Raw genomic sequence first — 24,198 nt, 5'->3', positions numbered from 1 at the left:
CATCTCCTTCAGCAACGTGTTGTGCTTTTTTATGAAAGCAAACTGGGTCCCCTCTCAATACAAAAGTGCTACAACGCTATACAGCGGTACCTCTACTTATGGAAGCAATCCGTTCCAGAGTGCCGTTTGCACCCCGGAAAGTCCGTAAGTAGAGTGCCGCTTCTGCGTGTGTGCGTGATGCAATAGAGCGCTCCTGCGCATGCGTGAAGCACGCAGAACGCTTCTGTGAATGCGGCGAAACCCGTAAGTATACACTTCCACGTTTGCAGTGTTCGCAACCCGAAAATCCACAACATGAACCTAAAGCAACTGGAGGTATGACTATAAATGACTATAGCAATTGAAAAAATCAACACACATAAACAAAGAACAAAATGTGTACATGTATATACCTTTCAAGTGTTTGCATAATAACTAACAAGGTTCTCTGCTACAGGTGTCTCTCCTTATTCTTTTGTATCTAAAGGTAAAGGTAAAGGTACCCCTGCCCGTAGCGGCCAGTCATGTCCGACTCTAGGGTTGCGCGCTCATCTCGCTCAAGAGGCCGGGAGCCAGCTGTCCGGGTCACGTGGCCAGCGTGACGAAGCTGCAACTGGCGAGCCAGTACCAGCGCCGCACACGGAAACGCCGTTTACCTTCCCGCTATAAAGCGGTACCTATTTATCTACTTGCACTTAGGGGTGCTTTCGAACTGCTAGGTGGGCAGGAGCTGGGACCGAACAACGGGAGCTCACCCCGCCGCGGGGATTCGAACCGCCGACCTTACGATCAGCAAGTCCTAGGCACTGAGGTTTTACCCACAGCGCCACCCGCATCCCTCTTTTGTATCTACAGTGGCCTTAAAAATGCTGCTTTCAAAAGTATTTTTTCTATTACAACTTAATATTACATTGCCAAATAAGTCCACCGACACTTTACTAAAACTGCTGAATTTGCTACAATTTATTCCCTCGCCACAAAGCTACCACAACCCACAGCGCAGGGAGAAGTCTTAAGAGGAGGTGTATTCCCACCTCACTATGAGACTTGCCAGTAAGCAAGCAAAAGGCATCTATAAGCAAAATTCCCCATTTTCACTGGCTTAATAAGTCAATATTACAGGAAACCAAAGACAGACTGCCTGCACCTCTCAGTCTGGTAAATTCTTCCTTACTTCCCTTACTTTGAACATCACCACTACAAATGGTTTCTATCATTTAAAAAAACAAAAACAGAACAGAACTATTCCCTATGTTGGAAAATGCAACTCAGAACTACCCACTGTTAGCAAAGTCACTTAAATAACGCAGACGGAGTTGAGGAAAGAGAAAAGAAATCCTGATAGCACTTTAGTGAGCAAGATGAAGCAGTGTACAGTTTGAGGAGAAAGAAACAGAGAGCTTTTCTCTTTCTTCCTTCAGGCTTTGTACATCGTTTGTAAACATTCAACCAAATATACAGAGGAAAAAGTCACTGAAAACTACACAGCCAATCAGTGCATGTGTTACTTCGGCAAAGATCATGCCATTCTGCCCAGCTGCTAAGCAATATCCCCTTCTTTATTAGTAGACTTTAATACTAACAGAATTAACCGTTAAGCTGTACACAGAACGATCTCTGGTGTTTCACGTCAAACATTAGGCCCAGCATACCTGAAGGAGTATCTCTGCTGCTGCATTTCAAATAGCCTCGGCCCTGTGGAACGCCATCCCATCAGATGTCAAGGAGATAAAGAACTACACAACTTTTAGAAGACATCTGAAGACAGCCCCATATTGGGAAGTTTTTAATGTTTGGCATTTTATTATGTTTTTACATTCTGCTGGAAGCCACCCAGAGTAGCTGGGGAAACCGAGCCAGGTGAGCAGGGTATAAATATTATTATTCGTGACATTAAAGGTCTGGGAAGCCCAGCAAAACAATCGCTACTTGTGGCATGTCAGTATAGAAGTGGCAGACTGCACATTGCTATCAACAACAATGTTGCGAAGGGTACCATATTATCTACACCAGTGTTTCCCAACCTTGGGTCTTCAACTGTTTTGGACTACAATTCCCATCACCCCTGACCACTGATCTTGCTAGCTAGGGATGATGGGAGTTGGAGTCCAGAAATAGGTGGAGACCCAAGGTTGGGAAACTCTGATCTATACTAAGCTTTAAAAAGTATAAAGAATACAGAAAAATAAAGATTTTCCATGGCTAGTGGGACCAACGAAGGCCACACAACTTCTTTGCTTTCCAACCATGTATAGAATCATAGAATCATAGAGTTGGAAGAGACCACAAGGGCCATCGAGTCCAATCCCCTGCCAAGCAGGAAACACCATCAGAGCACTCCTGACATATGGTTGTCAAGCCTCTGCTTAAAGACCTCCAAAGAAGGAGACTCCACCACACTCCTTGGCAGCAAATTCCACTGTCGAACAGCTCTTACTGTCAGGAAGTTCTTCCTAATGTTTAGGTGGAATCTTTTTTCTTGTAGTTTGGAACCATTGCTCCATGTCCGCTTCTCTGGAGCAGCAGAAAACAACCTTTCTCCCTCCTCTATGTGACATCCTTTTATATATTTGAACATGGCTATCATATCACCCCTTAACCTCCTCTTCTCCAGGCTAAACATGCCCAGCTCCCTTAGCCGTTCTTCATGTGTTAGTTTTTGCATTTGAAAAAACAAACCAAAATCATTATGCTTAGCTCTCTGTAAGTAATAATTCATGGGGTTCAAAACCACATAGGTTTCAAGGCCTACACACAATGCATGGATCCGGGTTGTTGAGTTGAGAAAGTTGGAGTCTGAGTGAAATATGCCTGAAGAGGGCTGTTCCAAGTGAATTCTGTGCATATTTATTCAGAATTAGGGTTCCCATATTTTGAAGGGCAAAAAAGAGGACACATTTGCCGACTTCTACTTTTAACTATGGATTGCTATGGTGGCTCTTATTTTACATATTCATGAAAATGTGGCAACCTCCTGTTCGCCGTGTCCAATGGGCTTACAACCCTAGTTCAGTGTGCTTAGGATTCCAGCCTAAATTACTATTACTCATTTGGTTGGCTAGCACTTTAAAAGAAACATGTAATTTCACCGAGCAACATAAAGAAGATTACTCAAGGGCTATTTAAGTTCATTTGTTGTGGTCTGCAGTTGCCTCTTCATCATTTCAAAGGATCTGAACCTTTGTAAATTATTTTTCTTCTACACATCTGTGCAAAGAAATGCTGTACCCCTTTCTCACTGATGCTCTTTACTGCTGGCCTATGGATCCCCCTTTATGCATTGATCTAGTCCTCTACATTTTGTGAACCCTTTACGGAATGGTGGTCACATCTTTTCAAAAAAATATGGGAATAAAAATACAATTGGACATATTTCTTTCCTGTTCACACCAGCAAGTAGGCTACCTTAATTATCTCATTCTTACAGCAACACCTAAATTTACATTTTATGAGCTATTCTAAAATCTGCCCTGCTTAATAATCTGTATCTTCAAGAAAACACTTGAAAGCGTCTCTCACAATTAAACCCAGCCACAACCTTGTATAAATCAAACTTTTGCTACCATATCAAAACGTTACACTGGGGCTGCATAACATTGCCCACATCCTCATTACATGCTACACTAATTACTACCAGCAGATTCAGAATTTTCTGCACATTAGAGGCTTTTAGAGGAGCTATAAAAAATTTCAGGCACCATTAATTTAAATTTGTATTGAAATTTCCTTTTGACAGATGGCCAAAAATTACTTATTATTTAGAGCACCAGAGCTGCCTGTTTGCACATTAGAAGAGGAAAGGGAAAAATTAAAAGCAAGGAGGAAATTTATGTCACGTTCATTACCTGTTAAATGTTAAGGAGCATTATCTTGCATGAATAAATTATTTCATACAAGCACACAGTCTCCAGCTGCTAGCAACTGGCACGTTCTGGCTGATAAAAACCATCTCAAGTCACACAGTAGACAATCATAAAAAGCCTCTCTTAACCAGGAGCCACTTAAGAGAGGGCAGATCAATAGAACAAGCAACTAACTGCTACTCTGGGCATCACGGATCACATTAAGGAAATTAGCAAACTATTTCACCTTGCAAAGCTGGCAACAAGCCCTAGATGCTGACACAACCCAACTTGCAATTTGATGGCTGTACAAGACAAACATTTATTTATAGCTATCGCTGTCTAATAAATCAGTGCAAAAGGAGCTGCACCCTTGCATGCTGTCATCCCAGATGTCTACCTAATGGCTTAGAAAAAAAGTAACCCCAAATTAATTGCAGGTGAATTAGTTGCATCTACTGAACAATGACACACCTCATTGGTTAATCTCTATTGCCCTTTCTTCAGTTTTGAGCAACGCTGGCCATCCTGCAATATCGTTTACACACATTCATGGTTCACACAGGATTTGTTAACATGCCATTCATCAGTTTACGATTCAGATCCAAACCCCTGTCTAACCATAAATTCTCCGTGTTAAATTGCTGGAAGACTTTGTTATAAAGAGATGAATAAGTTAAATAACATAAAAGCAACCAACAAACAATTAAGTGTTCATAGGATGGGGTAAAGTAAAAGCAGTAACATTTTAAAAAAAAATACTTAAAAGCTTTGGGTAATGATGCAATCTTTCACAAATTATGGGAAAACTCATGGAGATAGCCATGACTATTTACACTCCAAACCACTAGTAAAGGTAAAGGGACCCCTGACCGTTAGGTCCAGTCGCAGACGACTCTGGGGTTGTGGTGCTCATCTCGTTTTATTGGCTGAGGGAGCCGGCGTACAGCTTCTGGGTCATGTGGCCAGCATGACGAAGCTGCTTCTGGCGAACCAGAGAGGCACGGAAAGGCTGTTTACCTTCCCACTGGAGCGGTACCTATTTATCTACTTGCACTTTGACATGCTTTGGAACTGCTAGGTGGGCAGCAGATGGGACCGAGCAACGGAAGCGGGGATTCAAACCGCCGACCTTCTGATCGGCAAGCCCTAGGCTCTGTGGTTTAGACCACAGCGCCACCAGCGTCCTAAACCACTAGTATACAGGCCCAATTTACTTTTATTTTCCTAAATCACATGCAGCCTTCCAGCCATAAGCTATATCATAAACTGCCTTATATTTGCTTGGGCAACCCTTTTGGTTTTGCAGTCCCAAGAAATGGGAGGTTTGCCCCTGCAAGGCCACCATACATGGCTGAAGACTGCACCTCTTGGAAAGATCACAAGTTGCTTCCATGCATTCTGTTTAGGTTCATGCAGAGAGAGAAACTAATAGAGCCATAACTGCTAGTTGAATGAAAACTGGCTGCAAATACAAGAGAAACACATATAGTCTTTGTTGTATATTTCTGTTTTTCAGCTTATGCCTCGCCTTTCCTCCCACTGAAGCAGATCTGAAAATCAGTGCACAATCATATTAAAACCAACTTAAAAACATACGGAACACACACACACACGAAGATCACAACAGAAATATGCAAAGCAGAAACACTAATGCAAGCAGAGAAAGCTTTGCAGCCATGACACCTCACCACTACATCTCTCGAGTGGAGCTGATCCCTGCTTGCACTCTTCCTTTGCATCCCCTGTTTGAATCCAAGCCAGGCCTTCAAAGGAAGAAGGGGAAGCATCAGGAGTGCACTCTCAGTGTCTGCTCCTGATTTGTTCCTTTCACGTTAAGTCATCTGGCATCATATAGGGATGTCAGGAAGGTGACTGGCAGGGGGGTGACCTTGCCTACCTGCAACAATGGCATGCAGCTGAGGGTGGGAGCCATCAGGGATGGGAGCAGCTTAGGATGCAGCCCACCAGTTCGATCTTATTCCCAACCCATGATTTACGGAGACTCTGTTGTAGACTGGAAATGCATTTAAAGGGAACCCAGGGTTTTATGAGAAAGGGCAAAATCAAATTCATTATGGACCAACTGTTCTGGGTTACTTTTTTATTGTACTGTTATAGTTCAAATAAGAAAAACAACAAAATGGATTGTTTTATTGGGGACTGGGGTTTTTTTGGGTGAACTTATTTTAACAGTTAACAAGTAAATTGGTTGGGTATTTTAGGGCAGAAAGGTGGGGCACATATATCATACATAGACATGGCTTCCTTCCTTTCTTTCTGAGGGGTAGGTTTTTAGGACTTATTATTTGGGAAACTGAACCATGTGTAAACTGATTTAATGCTGGCTTCTTCAGTCTGCAGAAATGCCGTTATCCCGCCACTGCTGCACACACTGAAAATTATTGCAGATGGAAAACTGACAGTTCTTGTCAGTTTGCAGCTGTTAAGAACCCTGAGGGTAACTGTGAAAGTGACAAGAACACGGTCAAATTCACTCTGTTGCAACATGACAAAGCTGTGAACAGCACCAGCAGAGGACTGGGATAGGGTTCAGACTGCAGACCTCTCCCATTTCAGGAAAGAGAGAAAAATAGTTGTTAACATGAAGCCATTTCCTTCACTCTCCAAGGTGGACTTCATACATGCAGGTTTATGCTTTCCTGTTATTTTAATGCTAAATTGCATCTGCACCAATGATGCAAATCTGGAAATCACATCTAAGAACACATCAAGATCAACTGTTTTTAGTAGTAGGAACATTGCACTTGGGAGTGTGTCTCTGTGCACATCAGGAAAAAAACTTAATATGAAATGTACATAGGAAAAAGCTTTAGAACCATTAACTGCAAACCTGAAGAAGTATCTGAAGAAGTGTGCATGCACACGAAAGCTCATACCTAGAACTAACTCAGTTGGTCTTTAAGGTGCTACTGGAAGGAATTTTTTTTATTTTGTTTTGACCATGGCAGACCAACACGGCTACCTATCTGTAACTGCAAACCTGAAGTCACTCTGGCACTTCACTGTCATCACTGGAGACAAAAGGCTTTGAGCATGGAACACTTCCAATTGCTCAAGATTGTTTTTGCATAAAACCTTAAGTCCTATATACTTTAGATCAGAGGTGAGGAACCTGTGGTCTTCAAAATGCTGTTGGATTACAACATCTGCTGTCTCTCGCCACTGGCTATGCTGGCTGGAGCTGATGGATATAGGAGTCCAACTATGTTTGGAGGGCCATAGGTTTCCCACCCCTACTTTAGAAAATGCCTTCTTGCTTACATTCTTCATGGTTAACTGAAAGTATGCATCAACTACAAATAGGGAGGGAGAGGGAATCAAATTGGCTCCAAGCCAAAGGCCAGGAGGATTGACTCTGTCTTACAGGCCCTGCGGAAAGAAATCAGATCCTGCAGGGCCCTGGTCTCATGAGACAGAGCGTTCCACCAGGCTGGAGCCAGTGTTGAAAAGGTCCTGGCTCTGGTTGAAGCTAATATGACTTCCTTAGGGCCTGGGACCAGTAGGGTGTAGCTATTTATGGACCTTGAGGCTCTCCGTGGGGCATACCGGGACAGGCGGTCCCGTAGCTACGAGGGACTAGAGCTTGAAGCCATTGAGAAGTGGAGGTATTCTGGCTTTCCCTATAAGCACCTGCCAAGCTCTTGGAGCATCAACTGTTATGCCTCCACCTTGAATATGGAGTGTTTTGGTACTCTGCTTGAGCACAGCAGGCTTCCAGTTATATCTGGGGTAGGAAAGAGGCAAGAGATCATCTGCCACCACCACTCCTGCAACTCTGTAGTGTTGAGAGAAATCCTCAGGCTAGTCATATTCAGCAGACACCCTTCAGCTGCTGCTGGTCTACAAGTCCCATCATCCATGACCGACTGCCATGCTGGTTGAGGCTGATGGGAGCTAGAGTCCAACAGCACCTGTATGGCACGGCCATTGGCTACTCCTGCACCAGAAGATGGCAGAGCAGTTTCTATGGTGAAGATGCCAGCCTTGTTCCAACCCCCTTCTAGAAATACATGAGAAGCTCATGAATAGCAAAAAATCCATTCAGGATGTGTGTCTATTCCAGAGTTTTGGCAGCAGGGAATAAATGCATTTCATACGCGTCCAGAAATGTTCTGGAGTGGTCGGGTACTGGCCAACCTTATGCTGTGGGAGTTGGCTGGTTCACTGATGACTTTTAGAGAATTAATTTATAGACTTTTTTTGTTTAGAATAGCTTTTAATTTACTTTCTGGTTGAAGTTATTTTATCATGTTATAGACAATACTATTGTTTATTTTAATTTGGTTTTTCTACTATCATCAATTGAATCTGTTTAGTACTGTGTCATACAAGCAGCCACTAAACTGTTTTTGGCTAGTTGGCATAATGTTTGTTATACATAAAAAATAAAAATAGAAAGCATATTATATTCTGGGCTATTAGATCAGCTCTAATATTCTATTTTACATAGCATACCAACTTAGAACCTGGGTTGGAGAATGCTATTAGAAAGACATCTGTCTTAGTTTCTGCTTGACAACAGATTAGCGCTCACATTTAGGATGCTTTTCATACCCAAAGATCTGAAAGGCCATGCTTCGGTACAGCTAATTTGTGTTAAAATATCAAAAAGCCTCTAGGCACCAACACTAATTCCAGTGAAAATATTCATTACTAGGCTCAAAATTATGGGAGTCACTCCAGACAACCATTTAACAGATGGGAGACAAGCCCATAGTGAATTCTCTCTCTGCTACAGAGCTGCACATTGGAACGAAGGTCCTCTTGGGATTTAGGAGTTGGGGAAGCAGGAAGGCTCCCTTGTGTGTTGTCTCCCCTGCAACCCAAAACCTCTCAAAAGAGCCAGCATGCATCAGTTCATTCATCCTGAAAAGTTCCTGATAAGAAGAGGAGGATGTATTTCTCAGGAATCAGCCAACAAGCAAAGCACACATAAATAGTTCTCACAGCAGCTACTGATCATTATCGTGGGACCGTTTGAAGTTGTCTTTATATGTAGCACCTTTGGAATAGCTGACCCAAGACTCTGATAATCAATACAGATTATATCTAGCTACAATCACAACACCTCCTATGCTTTACTTCAACTACAATAAAAAGTACTGCATTTCTTCTAAGCTAATCCTTCCAGTTGTGACATGGCGTCTTACCTTTATGGAGTCTCTATCTTCATGCACAACAGAAGCACCAACATGGCCGAGAAAGACAAGGGGGAGGGAGAGAGAGAAAAATGTTAGCTTACATCAAATTATGCATTTCTTTACCCTCCCCCCAAACCTAATCCCTGCTAAAATAAATAAATAACACACATATAATCTAATATGTGCAGTTTCTTATTGACACCTGTATTGTACAACTAATTTTATAAACTGAATTTATCATCTGAATATATTGGCTTACCGACACTTCCTAGCAATAAATATTATAGCAATAATGTAGGAATCTACAGTACAAGGTATAGCTAAATATTTGCTTTTCAAAGAGAAGAGATAGGAGTAAAGCACACTGTATTCAATCCTTATCTCTTAACATCATCGCCCACAGCAAATTTCTTAAGTCCAACAAGAGTACACTTCCAACATTGCCATCTATACACCATGCAAATCAAGGGTTATACGCAGAATATTATTTTTATTTACCCAAATATAATGCTTAACCTCTGGCTTTATAGCCCTCCCTCTCGATCCTACTATGAACACACAATGAGACTGAATATTTCCACTTTAGAACTAACCACTATTCTCTGTGATATTCACACTCATGGAGCTGTGGCTTGTTGTTTTATTAGTTAACACCAAAGAGAATCAAGTTAACTCTTCTAACAAGAATCAGAACTAATAGTTGATTTAGACAGTTCTAAATCAAAGGCTGAAGCCTTTAACCTCCTTGTGCAAAGGAGATGTGTGCCGCCCAAGGCTGATACAGGCTTGTTCTTGCAATGCTATACCATGGTTTAGCAATACAGCTGAACCAGGCCAGTGCTATCAGCAGATCACAAAATCAAAGTGTTGGAAGGGAGCTTGGAGGTCATGTGCTCTAAACCACTGCTCAGATGCAGGATTTGTGGTGCAGGATGCAACTACAGCATCCTGGACAATGACAGCCCATCCTCTCCTTAAATATATCCTGCAAACGAGAACCTTCCACTATCTCTTGAGGGAATCCCTTCCACTGCTGAACAGCTCTTATTAGGTGGTTTCACCTAATATTTATCAGAAATCTGTTTTCCCTGCAATTTCCATCCACTGGTTCTAGTTGCTCCCTGTTTTTCCAGACGGCAGAATTCTGCTCCATCGTCTGTGGGACGGCCCTTTGAAAGCCACCTGACTCATGGTGCCTTACAGAATTATTGGCATCCACCTGTCTCGAGAAGCAATGGAATGCACCTCCGGGGGTGAAGTCAAACTGCTGTGTTAGCAGCACTGAAGTGACCTCCCTGGGGTGCAAAAGAAATAGATCTCTGGCCCCAAGAAGCTGAGAGTATGAAAATAATAGAGAGGTGGGCAAAAGAGGGGTAGGGAGGGAATAATGTGGGCAAATGCAGTTACATGTGCTTCGGGATTGGTTACAGTAGGGAATAAATTTTAGGAGACAAGCCAAAGGGCATATGGAAAATGTGGATTCTAATAAAGGCTTTCAAAGAAAGGAGATGTATGCCACCATGCCACCATGTACATGTTCCACAGAGGGGATTCTATGAATAGGAAAACAGAATGAGTTCAATTCTTTAAGGCTGCCAAACCTTCTGTGAGTTCCAAGATGACTCTTGCCCTTGCATGCTCACCAAATCCTTTGTTACCCACTCCTCCCTCTCCACGAAGAGGCAGGCTGTATATTTTAAAACTTCTTTCCCGGAGGCCAGTGAAGCATCTCCTACCTCTTTGGTGGTCATTATCATGATGCTTCTTTTCGTCTTTGATCGGGAGATGGGACTGACCCCCAAGGGCACTCGACAAGGCTAAAAGGCCAGCGCTGCTGCCAATGGGTGGGATGGCTGGTGGTTGCAATCCTGAAGGGTGTGGAGTGAGAGGCACTGGGAGACCGTGTCCATGTGACAAATGCTGGGCCTGGAGTTGCTGCTGCTGTGAAAAATTAAACACAGATATTGAATTTGTTCCAGGAAAGGGAGATTTAAATGCAGTTAACTGTGCACTGGACTGCGCTCACGTATCTTCAAGGGCTGTCAACCAGTCAATGGCCTTGCTTCACAAAAAATAATTAAAGACAGAACAACATCTCGGTGCAGGTGGAGACATTTGATAAATGAAATTGGCTGAAATACACAATTGTTTGCTGCAAGAGTAGCCAACGGACCACCCTCCAATATGCTGTTGGGACTCCCAGTTGCTATCATCTCCAGCCAGCACAGCCAATGGCCAGGGATGATGGGAAATGTAGTCCATTAAACATCTAGAGTGGCACTACGTCCTATAATGTCTGGAAAATTAGGGGGTAGGACAGTGATGAAGGCTGCACATCATGAACTTTATTAAGCTATTTTTAAACTGCAGTGTAGGAAAGAACAAAACCAAAATGATAAGCCTGGCCTTTCAAGAGCAGCTCTTCCGGGAGCAGTAACACACATATATACACATGTCTAATCAAAACACACAAGTTAACAATGAAAGCAGCTATAAAGTTTTGCGCACGCACCAAAAAAAGGGAGAAAATTGAGAAAATTAGTGTTAAACAGTTCTCCTAGAGTTGCTGCGCAGCGTGCAGTGAGAGTTAATTTGAAAGAGGAAACCTGAATTAACAATCCAGAAAAGGAAACTGGTTGCAGCCACCGTTTTAAGTCCTTTAAGTGTCCTCAGCGGTACTTGAGCAAATTACTAAAGAAAATCTAATGTAGCAAAGCTTGGGTCCTCCTGTAGGCTTGCTCAATAATGCTGAAATAATTGGGCACTCTGTGCACGTTTAGTGATGCTCGAATGAAAAGCTAGAGGCCTGCCCTTGTACTCTTCTCTAGCTGCTGACTCTGTGTTGTGACAGGTTTATTTGAGTGGGACTGTGATGCATGCACCAGTAACTGCGCTGACAAGAGTTTAAAGTCATTTTTACCAGTACACTGGCAACACATAGAGAAAGCCCTTGAGAGGTTAGAATTGGAGTGCTTGACCTCAGCCAAGGCTGCATCAAGCTTTCTACTATACTAACCATTGTGGGGTAGATGGTTTGTTGATGCTGCTGAGTGAGAATCGTGCGGGGGGGCGGGGGCGGGATACAGTGGTAAAGGGAAGAAATGTGTCATGCTCAATCTATCCTAACAGGGAACTGCTTCAGTTCACACTTGCCCAGACAATAGCCCACTCCCCCTGCCCCCCACCCCTTTACTTGAGATTCACAAAATGACTCTGAAATCAGCTTTCACTTTCAAAAACTATGCTCTTTAAGCAATCTCTCTCTCTCTCTCTGTGTGTGTGTGTGTTCAAGCCGGTAATAATGTTTACAAAGGGGCCGGAACAATTTGCATTACCACCACCAAATTTCAGAAACAAAACACCACATCAAAACTCCCAAGACTTACCTCTGCCTATTATGTAAATGGGCAACACTGTACTATGTGCAAATCTTATTACCTTTCAATTAAATTTATCATTTGAAAAAGGTATATATTAAGCTACCATCCCCCCACCCTTTCACCCTGGATTTAAATTAGATGTACAACCAGCTGCATCAGTTATTTTATTGCAACTTTTGCTTCTAAACCGTTGGGAAGATTATACTAGTTCAACTTCTGCTCAGATTAAAACTACAGTGGTGCCTCGCAAGACGAAAATAATCCGTTCCGCGAGTCTCTTCGTCTAGCGGTTTTTTCATCTTGCGAAGCAACCCTATTAGCGGCTTAGCGGATTAGCGCTATTAGCGGCTTAGCGGCTTAGAAAAAGGGGAAAAAATGGGAAAAAACCCGCAGGAACTCGCAAGACATTTTCATCTTGCGAAGCAAGCCCATAAGAAATTCGTTTTGCGGAGCACCTCCAAAACGGAAAACCCTTTCGTCTAGCGGGTTTTTCGTCTTGCGAGGCATTCGTCTTGCGGGGCACCACTGTAGAACTTTAGCCAACAGTTGCTGCTCAATATGAAATGAATACTGAGGCCACATCAGTGTTACAGGGTGAACATTTCAAAATAAAGATGTTTCTTTGAGAAGTGTGATCCAATCAACTGTCCTACAAGAAATATGCAAAATAACTAAGCAAGTATTAGAAGTCACCCCAGAACTGGCCCTACTGAACGTTTTCCAAGATGATAATGCCCACTCACATTATAAAGAGCTTATGACACACCTACGCTCAGCAGCCAGAAGCATCATAGCCAGACCTGTCAGGCGTGAACATGGACCAGTGGTACCAAATCATATGGGAAACAGCCATACTAGAAAAGCTAACCAATAAACTGAAGCTGACGCTGGGATAAATAGAAGAGGACACCTTCGTCCCAGTATGGCTCCCCTTTATCACGTACAAAGCCCAAAAAGACAACAACAAGAATCCACCAACAGCATACAAATCAATATGGCTAACTTGATCCAACAATCATCCCCCTCACAAATGCAAACAAACCTCACTGCAGCCAAACACAGGCAACCAACCACACCCTGGGCCCCCTCTCAATACCAAGGAAATATATTAAGCGAATAGAAAGAGAACCTACCCAGTTGATGCTGACACAAAACCCCACACGTACACTATAGAAAAGAATATAAGTTTCACCATCCCACCTCTCCTCTCCCCATTTCTTCAGCAACCTCATACTGTATACAACATATCAAATGTAACTGATTCTGTAGAAAAGGCTCCACAACAATGCACAGCTTTTCTAAACCAAGAAAATATTTAATAAATTGTTATCCAATAATTCTGTCCCATCCTGCTGTCAGCTGTGCCTCCCCCTTGACACTGGCAACAAGGGAAGCACAAGGCTCTTGATCGCAGCCTTCCAATGCAAACACGACTTCCAATGTCTGCAGTTTAAAACACGGCAGGACAAAGATCTATTCTTTCTGGCTTTGTTATTTGTCTTCTCAATCTACCAAGGATATCTCAGATAATCTAAGAATTGCATTTCCCATAATGCCCAGATGCCTTGGATTCACCACATACAGAAGGAGGACCACTGCATCCTGCAGCCAGGCTCTCAACCTGTGCGTCGCAGTATCCTCTCCTCCTGTTCTGCACATAGTCTGTAAAAAGGGAAGGGAGATACTGTAGTAGGTTGAGATGCAGAGGCTCTAGATAGGCATCTATTCTGAAAAGGCACCCAATGGGTTCTAGAGGCCTCACTCTTTCTTAGAAAAATCTGGGGAAAGAACCAGATTCATTTATGATTGGATCATTAGTGTAATGGTTCTAGGGGTTGCTCGTGTGTAAGCAGGTGCCTATCTCCCTGGCTGGGTGCAAACACCTGGCTGGGCTGCCAAAGTGAACCTCTTCTGTCCGGACAGCCACTCACCCGTGGCTGACTCAATCGCTGGCAGAATCCGTGGGTGGGCGTTTCTTAAACTTCTTCCAGCAAAGAAGTTCTTTGACGCCTAGTCTCCGCCTACCCTCTCTGCGCGAAAGCCTTCAGCGCAGGGAGGGCGTGGGCAACGGAGGACCCCTACTCTCCCCGCTGGTCCCAAGCAAGGAGTCATTGGACCGCCTCGTCACTTCCCCCACCTGCCCCCCTTCTCCACTGGTGCTACGCTGATTCTCTCCCCCAGAAGATGGGCTGCTCCTCCCGATCCCGGGACACTCTCTGGAATCCCTCTGGATTTTGCTCTCTCCCTCCGGCACTGGTGGCAGTTCCCTGACAATTAGCAATCACCAACTTTTTCAAGGAAATGCAACATTGACTTGAATTATATAATCAATGCTATCCTACCTTCCAACTATCTGGCTAGCTAATAATAATAATAATAATAATAATAATAATAATAATAATAATATATTATTTATACCCCACCCATCTGGCTGGGTCCCCCCAGCCACTCTGGGCGGCTTCCAACAAAACACTAAAACACAAAATCTATTAAACATTAAAAGCTTCCCTAAACAGGGCTGCCTTTAGATGTCTTCTAAAAGTTTGGTAGTTATTTTTCTCTTTGACCTCTGGTGGGAGGGCATTCCACAGGGTGGGTGCCACTACCAAGAAGGCCCTCTGCCTGGTTCCCTGTAACTTGGCTTCTCGCAGCGAGGGAACCGCCAGAAGGGCCTCAGCGCTGGACCTCAGTGTCTGGGCAGAACGATGGGGATGGAGACGCTCCTCCAGGTATACTGGACCAAGACCGTTTAGGGCTTTAAAGGTCAGCACCAACACTTTGAATTGTGCTTGGAAACATACTGGGAACCAGTGTAGGTCTTTCAAGACCGGTGTTATATGGTCTCGGCGGCCGCTCCCAGTCACCAGTCTAGCTGCCGCATTCTGGATTAATTGCAGTTTCTGTGTCACCTTCAAAGGTAGCCCCACATAGAGCACATTGCAGCAGTCCAATCGGGAGATAACCAGAGCATGCACCACTCTGGCGAGGCAGTCCGTGGGCAGGTAGGGTCTCAGCCTGCATACCAGATGGAGCTGATAAACAGCTGCCCTGGACACACAAATTAAGCAAATAGTGTCACCAAGGCAAATATATTCTGTAATGGAGTATGGCATCATAAATTGGGCAGAGTCCTTTGGGCACTACTATTTCTCTACAAACCTATACCAACCCTGTTATCTTAAAGGTATTCAAATAATATCGCGTCAACAAGCATATGTGAACTCTTGAGCGTGGGATAGCAATATATCACCTTTATTATTTAATTGTAATTTAGATGGCAAGTGAAATTAAGGGAGCCATTTTTTAATTGTTTTTCTGGAATCAAATATCCTAATCAGGATTTCTGAGCTGAGGACCAGTTCTCACTTCATATTTTGTAACCTGAAAGGGAACGCCCAAGCTTTTCCTTAAAACAAATCATATGAATGTAGGAGGCTTTAAAAACCTCAGAAACATGAACCCAATCTTTCAGAATGTTTTTAAAAAGCAGGTAGAGTTGCTCTCTCTCACACACAGCACTTGACCAGAAACTCAGGTAATTCATCTATTAATAAATATCTATGGCATTTCTTGTAATTGGTATTAATCTCCAGGTACATAATACAAAATGAGAATCAACCTGCCTTGGTGTGTTTTAAAGAGGAAGTGGGAAAACATGGAGGGAGTCAGAAAAAGTTTACCATTGATTCCATTACCATTTCCTAACTAAGATATGAAATATTGATGGCAAGCTTAAATCTCCCAACTACATATCTAAAAAGGATCAAATTAAAAGCACAATGTGCTTATAAACCATGGACAAATTAGCTTCTAATGTTCTCTTGTTAGAGTCAGCACATTCAGAAGCCTATTTTCCTGGAAAGGATTCAGGTTTCTACTGGATATCATCCAAGCAGTGCCATGCCAGAGTAATCTAGTGCTTTTCCCCTTACAGACCCTGAAAGCTCATTGCCATTATCCAAACAGCCCTAACATCCTCCTCCAACCCAGAGACATTTCTAATGTTAACTGACAAATTAATCTCTCTCTCTCTTTTTTAATTTCTCTTTATTAATTTTCATACACACATATACACACATATGTACAGAAAATAAATTCTTCACGGGAAAAAAAACAATAATAAGAACAACATAACTTAATTATAAGAAGAAAAAAAAAAAACAAAGACAAACATGTAAGTTATTGACTTCCCTCCACCTCAGTTTTGGGTTATGTAATACATTTTTCCCCGCAGTTTTTCTTTAAAACTTTTGTATGTCGAAGGGTTATATTAAGCCTACTGTGATCTTTGGATTTTTTAAATCTACTTCAATATAGGTTATGAATTCATTCCATTCTTTAATAAACTTTGTTTCTTTCTGGTCTCTAATTTTTTGTGTTAATTTTGCCAATTCTGAATATTCAAATAATTTACTTTGCCAATCTCTTACTGTTGGGATATTGGTTGATTTCCAATTTGGGGCGATTAAAATTCTAGCAGCTGTTGTTGCGTACTGGAATAAGGTCACAATCTCAAAGACCTCACTTTATATCTCAGCCCACATGCATGCTGTACGTATATCCTTTCAACGCTGCCTGGAAAATAGAGGCAACATCCAATTAAAATATTCTCATTAGTATTACTATTCAAGTCACACTGCATACAAAAACAGCTACAAAGTGGAGGAAATAGAATTAGAGAAGAAAGAGAAATAAGCAACCTAGAAAGTTACAAAACCTAGAAAGGGAAAAAATAAATTAAAAATATCAAGACATAGAAATCCTTAATATTAAATTAACAGTAAATCAGCAGCCAATATCCATTTCACTCACCCCAAAGCCCTGCTTCTCTCTCTCTCTCTCTCTCTCTCTCTCACACACACACACACACACACACACACACCCTTCAAAAATCATATTCCTTATAACATGAGCTGGTATGTTAAATATGCAGGGTTAAAACACACAGACTAACTACTATTCCTGCCTCCCATACTAGTATTGACCTCTTGGACTTTATCATTAAATAAGAAATGTAAGGGGAAAAGTCAGTAGCATGTCTCTTTTCAGGAAAAAGAGTATACTGAGAACATTAGCAAGAGAGGGAAATCACAGGTTTAGAAGGCAGCCATTGACGTTGAACAAGACATAATGGGTTTCATATGATGCTGGCTATAACCTCCCCTCCCCCAATACAGACTGGATTTTACTTGTTATCCATTAAGATTTTGTCTTCCTTAAACATATAACACACTTTTGGAGCCAGCAGGACAAATCCATCCCTCATGTGCCATGGCTTGGATTCCAGTGGACATGTGTCCTGTATTGGAAGGTCCTAAATATGTCCATCAACTGTTAACAACTGGACAGCACACCAGTCACCTGGCCACAGTCTTCCCCACTGTGGTGAGATGTATTATACTTCTATTTAGAATATGGTAATTACTTCTAATTTTACATCTATGAGTCTAAATTAACATGGTGCAAAGGACAACTGGCCAAAACTACCCAAGATATGAGAACAACACATCTATAGTCACTTTGCCAGTGGCTCTCAAGATGTGGGTTAATTAATAATAATAAAAAAATTTTATTTATATCCCGCCCTCCCCAGCCGAAGCCGGGCCCAGAGTGGCTAACAACATTAAAATGATAATTAAGAGCTTCTGCAATGCCTACACTCACCCGAGTAACTAGGGTGTGCCCATATGTATTGACTAGGAAAGGAAATTAACTTATTGGATGCATCTTCCCACTTGTAACAACGAACCAACTAAGCAGTCTGCCATTTTCCCCAGAGAGTTTTGCTTCCCTTCACACGTCCCTTGCGAACCTTCAAAATGGCCAAGGGATTGAATAATCCTGTGCCCACATTTTCTTTTAGTGCTTCTGCATTTTAAACGTTAGGCTTTGGAATATTCGTCACACCCAAACCATCCACCCTACAGGTTCATTGCAGGATTACTTTGCCCTCCTATAACTAAGTTTAGATTGCAACAAGGATAAAAACGAATAAAACTAATGTAGACAATAAAACAAACAAACGGTAAAATGTACAAAAGCAGCACAAGAGCAGTGGCAAAAACAAAGGCAACGAGTGAGAAAGGCCTGGAAAAATAATAAAGATCTTTCCCGGTGGCTGAAATTTCATCAAAGCAGGTATTATATTGTTCATTTAGACTACCTTTGAAATGCAGCAAAACACGCCCCAATATGAGAAGACCTGGAACTGTCTTGCCTGGGGAAATGGCTGATAACCAGAATTCTTCTGAATTAGTATCGCTATGTGCAGAGCCTATTCAGAAGTCTTATTCCCAGTAATTTTGGCAAGACTGAAGCAGAGGATGAAGGGGGGAAACCCTTCATGACAAGTACTATGATCCACCAAGAATTTATTAAGCCTATTTAGGCAGTGTACTAAGCTACTGCACCAAGTGAAATTTTCATACTTTAATTTAAAATCTCCAAATAGGACAGTATAATATCCAACTGCAGACACTTTGAGCCATGCCACTGCACCTGTTTCACACTGTGATGAAATAAGATATGGTATATTTCAGCGTTTCCTAAAACATGAAACAAAAGACAACATGAAACAGACACACCATTATGTCAACCCCTCTTATGCCTTCCTGCCATAGCAATCTGTATACAGTATACAGCAGGTGGCCAATTTGTTTTACAGCCTTTAAGCTCCAAGCACACCTTAATGTAGGCAGAGCCTTTGATCAAACAATAAAAAGCCAGAAAAATAAGTGATTGCTGCACAGAGGTCACAGTCTATTACTAATTTATACAACACCCTCCCCGGCTCTCAGAGGTTGGCAGCTCTGAACACGCACACATTCGGTGGGAATGACTTTACTAAACAAACTGAAATTGTAACCATCCATAATTTACAGAGAAAATGCGACTTTCCCCTCCCTGCGCATTAAATCAAAACGTTCAGAATCAACGGGGACAGTCAAATCCTCTTCCCTGTGTAGATTCAGGAGGAGGCACTCTTGGCTGCCATAAATCAAGGTACTCAGTGGAGCTGCGCCAAATTATGCCATCCCAAAGCCTAGCCCTTATTTCTTAACCTTTGTTTCAGATCAAAGACCCAAAGAGTAAACTCATTTGAAAGGCAAAAAGCAGCCCCTTCACACAGTCAGAAATTCCTCCTTGCGTTCAGCACCAGTGCAAAAATGCATTAGCATTTAGCAGCATGAGCCATGGACCAGTGGCGCCACGGGGATAATAGCATGCACCGATGCTAAGTTTTTATTAGACCTTGTATGCACTTATCTGTACCACATGGCTATCCAGAGATTTCCACTTCCCTCTCAACCCCAAATATCTCAGAAAACATAGAAAAGAGGTGGCACGTTAAGTACTAATCAAAAGAATAAACATTATATTCCAAAAAGCTTTAACCAACGTGCTGCCCACTCTTTAAAAATAATAAAGAAAAATACTGGAAAATGAGGAACGCAGAGACATTTCAATCTCAAACACAGAATGGATTGTTTTTACATCAAGAGCATTAATGAGAAAAAAATTAAATCTACTAATTATATGCAATCTAAAAGGTTTATTATTCTAAAGCTTGCCATTCACTTTTAACACATTTTTAATTTTCCAAAGCAATTAATATAATTTTATTAATAAAACAAAATGCTTAAAGATTAAACCAGACTGTTTTAAAAATTATACACATATATGTATACTATATATATATATATGTATGAGAGAAACAGTAGAGGCAAAATCATTTAAATCATTTCCTTAGTAATACAAGTAATATTTAAATAGATTTAATAGTACTGCTCCAAACCAGTGAATTATGAGTTTAAAACCTATTAAAATGTAATGTTTTTTTTCCCTGAGCTGAGGGGAGAGAGATTTAAATCCACTGAATTTTAATATTTCAGCTTGAGCTGCAGGAGGTAGAGAAAGTCCAAATGAACTATTCCATCAGCACCATTCAAGCATGAACATTTTAATCAGTTTTACTTCCTTGGAGTTCTCTAACACAGTTTACGCTGTCATTCTGAAAGCACTTAACACAGAGAGTGTGAAAAACCACCAAGGCTTGTTATTGCCTTCACAATTGATAGCAAATAATTTTGCAGGCTTCCTATCATTAAAGTGTCACTGCTAAAAATTGAGGTTCAGCACTTCTTGTGCTAAATTGTATTTTTTGGAACATCGCTGCATACCTGGTTCTTACATTTTTGCTACATTTCCCTCTGTGATAAACAAGCACAAGTGCACAGCTCCACTTGTATGCAACATAAATAGGGGTATGTGGCAACGGTGTGCGGTATGCACACACATAAATGTATGTGTGTATGCATATGAGGATACACAAACACATTTAAAGACAAATGATCACTACCTCCAGAACTGAGGGAAGGGGAGCACTGAACAGCCATCAATTTATTTAAGTTCCAACTTACTACTCCCCTTTTAAAAAGTGTGTCAATTACTAGTCCAGTGGATTTCTGCTAGCCCTGCCCGCCCCCAAAAGCGTTCTGTCTACATAATAAGTAAAAATGAAATCCTTATTTTAAAATGGAAATTATTTATTACAAAATTTTGTTTGTACCTTTGATTGCTGACATCACAATCTATTCTATATGTCTTTATGGAGCCAACACCAGATTTATTTCGTGCTTTACATACATTTCAGTATAAGACTGTAATTAATGGTCAGCCGCTGTCGCTCACATGCAGTAAATTAAACCTTGTATGTTAAACCTCTATCCATCTGCCATGCATGCTTTCGCTGAGATTCCTGCATTGCAGAGCGTTGGACTAGATGACCGTTGGGACCCTTCCAATTCTATGATTCTAAGTAAACTACAGCCATTCAGTTTCAGATCCCAATGTCTTCTCACAAACTGCTTTTGAAACACCCCTACGTCAAAAGCAGTTTACAATGGGAAATAGGGAGCTGATGGACAGCTGACATTTTTGAAATACAGTTTGGTAGTTCTTTGATCCAGGTCAATGTGTACAAATAGTTTTTAAATTGTTTCCCTCTGACTTCCACACTTACTTCCACATTCTTCTCTGTCCATCTCTATTACTCTAAATCAGGGCTCAGCAAACTTTTTTCGCACGGGGCCGGTCCACTGTTTCTCAGACCTTGTGGAGGGCCAAACTATATACAGTGGTACCTCTGGATATGAACGGGATCCGTTCTGGATCCCTCTTCGCATCCTGAAGCGAACGCAACCCGTGCCTGCGCGTGCCGCAATTCGCTGCTTCCGCGCATGCATGTGACGCCATTTTGACCGTCTGCGCATGCACAAGCGGCAAAACCCGGAAATAACGCGTTTCAAAAGTGCTCAACCTGACACACATCTAACCCAAGGTATGACTATCTATCTATCTATCTATCTATCTATCTATCTATCTATCTATCTATCATCTGATTCCTATGCACACTGCGGGGGGGGGGGGGGCAAGTAGTGCTCCTCCCCAGCCTCAGCTGCCTTCTCGGTTTGCCACCTGCCCCATTCGCCGAAGGGCTGGCGGCGGTGGCGCGAAACAGGCTTCCTCCTGCCTAGAGAAAGAGAGAGCTCGTCCGCTCTTCTCTCTGGCCCACAGGAGCACCAGGGCGGCAACGGGAGGAAGCGGCTGAGCGGCGGTAGCTCTGCCACACCTAGTTTACCCCAGTGCGGCACGGGGACGTCTCTGCCAATCAAACGCCACTGATTGGCATTTGTTTAGCAGAGCTGCCGCCGCTTGGCCTCTTCCTCCCTTTGCCATCGCTGGGAGTCTCGGCTTTGTAGCGGGTTCCAGCTTCATGGCGCGGGCCAGATTTAGGACCAGGTGGGCCTGATCCAGCCCGGGGGCTGTAGTATGCCAACCCCTACTCTAAATCCCTTTCTTCACCTGCCCATTTCTCATTCTAATGATACATTAATTAGAGTTTAAGACTGTGTTCTTTAAGATGCTGCCCCTGCCTCCTTGAGAGGAGGGTAGAGCAAACAACGTCTCACCCTGTCTTCTCCTTTCTATTCCCAGTTTATATTATTATAATCACCATGAAGGTCAGCACTATCAATACTACTGATGATGATAGACACCAATCTTTTACCTCACCGTTTCCTTTTCTTCAACAACTTCTCTCTGGTCTTTTGCCCTCAGAGAAGAAAGACCCCTTCCTTCTCTCCCCCTGCCAAACTTCTCTGCCTCCTGACTATCTTTACTCAGGAGTTGATGGCCCTGATCCACTGAAGAAGCCCCAGCCCCAGGCTGGAGAAGCACGGCACAAACAGAAGGACAGGGGGATCTCGGGATACTCAAGGTATGAATGAATGAATGAATGAATTTATTAATACGGTCACAGACCAGCGTCAACATACACAATATCACAGATCATAAAAAAATATCAAATATACAAGGGACAATATGAATATAACAAGGATTTAAATATAAAAATTAAAAATTAATTGTTATCGTGCCCCCTGTAATTAACATTTGGGGGTTTGGTCATTATGGGATACCACATGGTTCCTGCGATTGATTGCAGACGCACAAAATTTAGCTACATTTAATGTAGTCTTGGGATTCTTGTCCTCTAGCAGTAGTTTTAAACTATGATATTCCAATTCTTTCCTAGACTTTTGCAAAACAGGTGTAATAAAAGTCAAATGTATATCCTCATAAAAACGACAACGTAATAATACATGTGAAGAAGTTTCAACTTCCAACGAGCCACAAGGACAGACCCGTGCTGTGTATGGTTTACCCTCAAATCTGCCCAAGGTAGACTCTAACCTATTTTATGTAAAAGTATACCAGAAAAAAGGAAAGAGTCGTAGACCAATGGCATTTAGCTGCACAGAGAACTCCAGCCAAGACATTTCAGTGAAGAGCAGTATCTCTGGAGGGGGCATTAAATGTTTCTATATGTGTAGCTTGGAATAAAAACTCTGGAATGTGAACAGTGACAAAGTAGTTTCATCTCAAATGGGTTCTGTTATAATTATAATAGTGAAGTTTCCCCCAGAAATCCTTCTCCCCACCCCCTTTCATTTCCCCTGAAAAACAAATTTTAAGAAGGATGGCTAATATTTAACTTGTGACAATCTGTCAGTAATTTTCAATGGAACATGACCTGTGAAAGAAGTCATTATAAGTGTTTCATTCCATTAAACACAACTAGTTTACTGTCAAGAGAACAACCCGTCTCTCCGTGTTTCAAGTTCACTTCAGCATTCCACATTTAAATGGCATGGATCAGTGGTTTGGTTCATTTACCAATGAAGGAAGAATATTGCAAAGTTAACAAGGTGTTTCATTAGGTTTCACAAAATCCTAGCATCAAGGTATGAAGGATCTACAACGTACTACAAATACATGTTCACAAAATCCTGAACTACATCACAGAACTCCTTTAGATCAATCCTTGATGGCCCCGCATATCTCCCATGTATATTTTATTCTACAAAGCACTGCACTTTCTTTCCTAACATTTCTATGTATGTATGTGTATCATTTACAGCCTGCCTTTTTCTACCGAGATATACTCAAGATAGTGCACCGCTTGAGGAACCCCAAAATATGGATATTAATGAAGCACTATTATTTTGTATACAGAGATTTATTTTTTAAAAGAAGGGATGAAAATGACTGAGGGTGGGCACATGGGAGAAGAATGAGTTTCCCCACAACCCTGTGAATGTCCAAATTCAGTTAAAACAGCCACCTAGCGAGGATAAACTCTCCTACCTGCTCAGTGAAATTAAATGCCTTTTGTAAGACAATGTTATTCTCATATTTCTTCATTTAAATACGTATAACCATGTAGGGTATCTAAATTAGTTTGAAAGGCTGTAACTCCAGCTGGTAGCAAGG

The 24,198-nt window shown here is 41.9% G+C and overlaps 1 protein-coding gene and 1 long non-coding RNA gene across 7 annotated transcripts in view; one reads left to right on the top strand and one right to left on the bottom strand.

Annotated features, from left to right (window-relative positions):
• Positions 1 to 24,198, bottom strand: part of LOC309352480 (transducin-like enhancer protein 4) — a 132,458-nt gene that overhangs the window by 45,209 nt on the left and 63,051 nt on the right. For 4 of the 6 annotated variants that reach the window (XR_014161338.1, XR_014161340.1, XR_014161342.1 and 1 more), the window contains 2 exons: positions 10,723 to 10,927; positions 8,996 to 9,012 (listed from right to left, as the gene is read on the bottom strand). Coding sequence is in view for 1 of the 6 variants with exons in the window: in XM_081880978.1 (XP_081737104.1) it covers positions 8,996 to 9,012; positions 10,723 to 10,927 (222 nt within the window). In the remaining 5 variants the exon portion in view is untranslated. The remainder of the gene's footprint in view (positions 1 to 8,995; positions 9,013 to 10,722; positions 10,928 to 24,198) is intronic. The other 2 variants (XR_014161339.1, XR_014161341.1) reach the window with 1 other exon arrangement.
• On the top strand, positions 21,918 to 23,285 carry LOC309352571. The gene is made up of 2 exons (XR_014161384.1): positions 21,918 to 22,645; positions 23,107 to 23,285. It is a non-coding gene; the product is annotated as an uncharacterized lncRNA (long non-coding RNA).

Source organism: Podarcis erhardii (assembly GCF_964252035.2).
Source record: "Podarcis erhardii genome assembly, chromosome: 11".
Taxonomy (NCBI): domain Eukaryota; kingdom Metazoa; phylum Chordata; class Lepidosauria; order Squamata; family Lacertidae; genus Podarcis; species Podarcis erhardii.
This window is presented reverse-complemented; position numbering and strand designations above follow the sequence as displayed.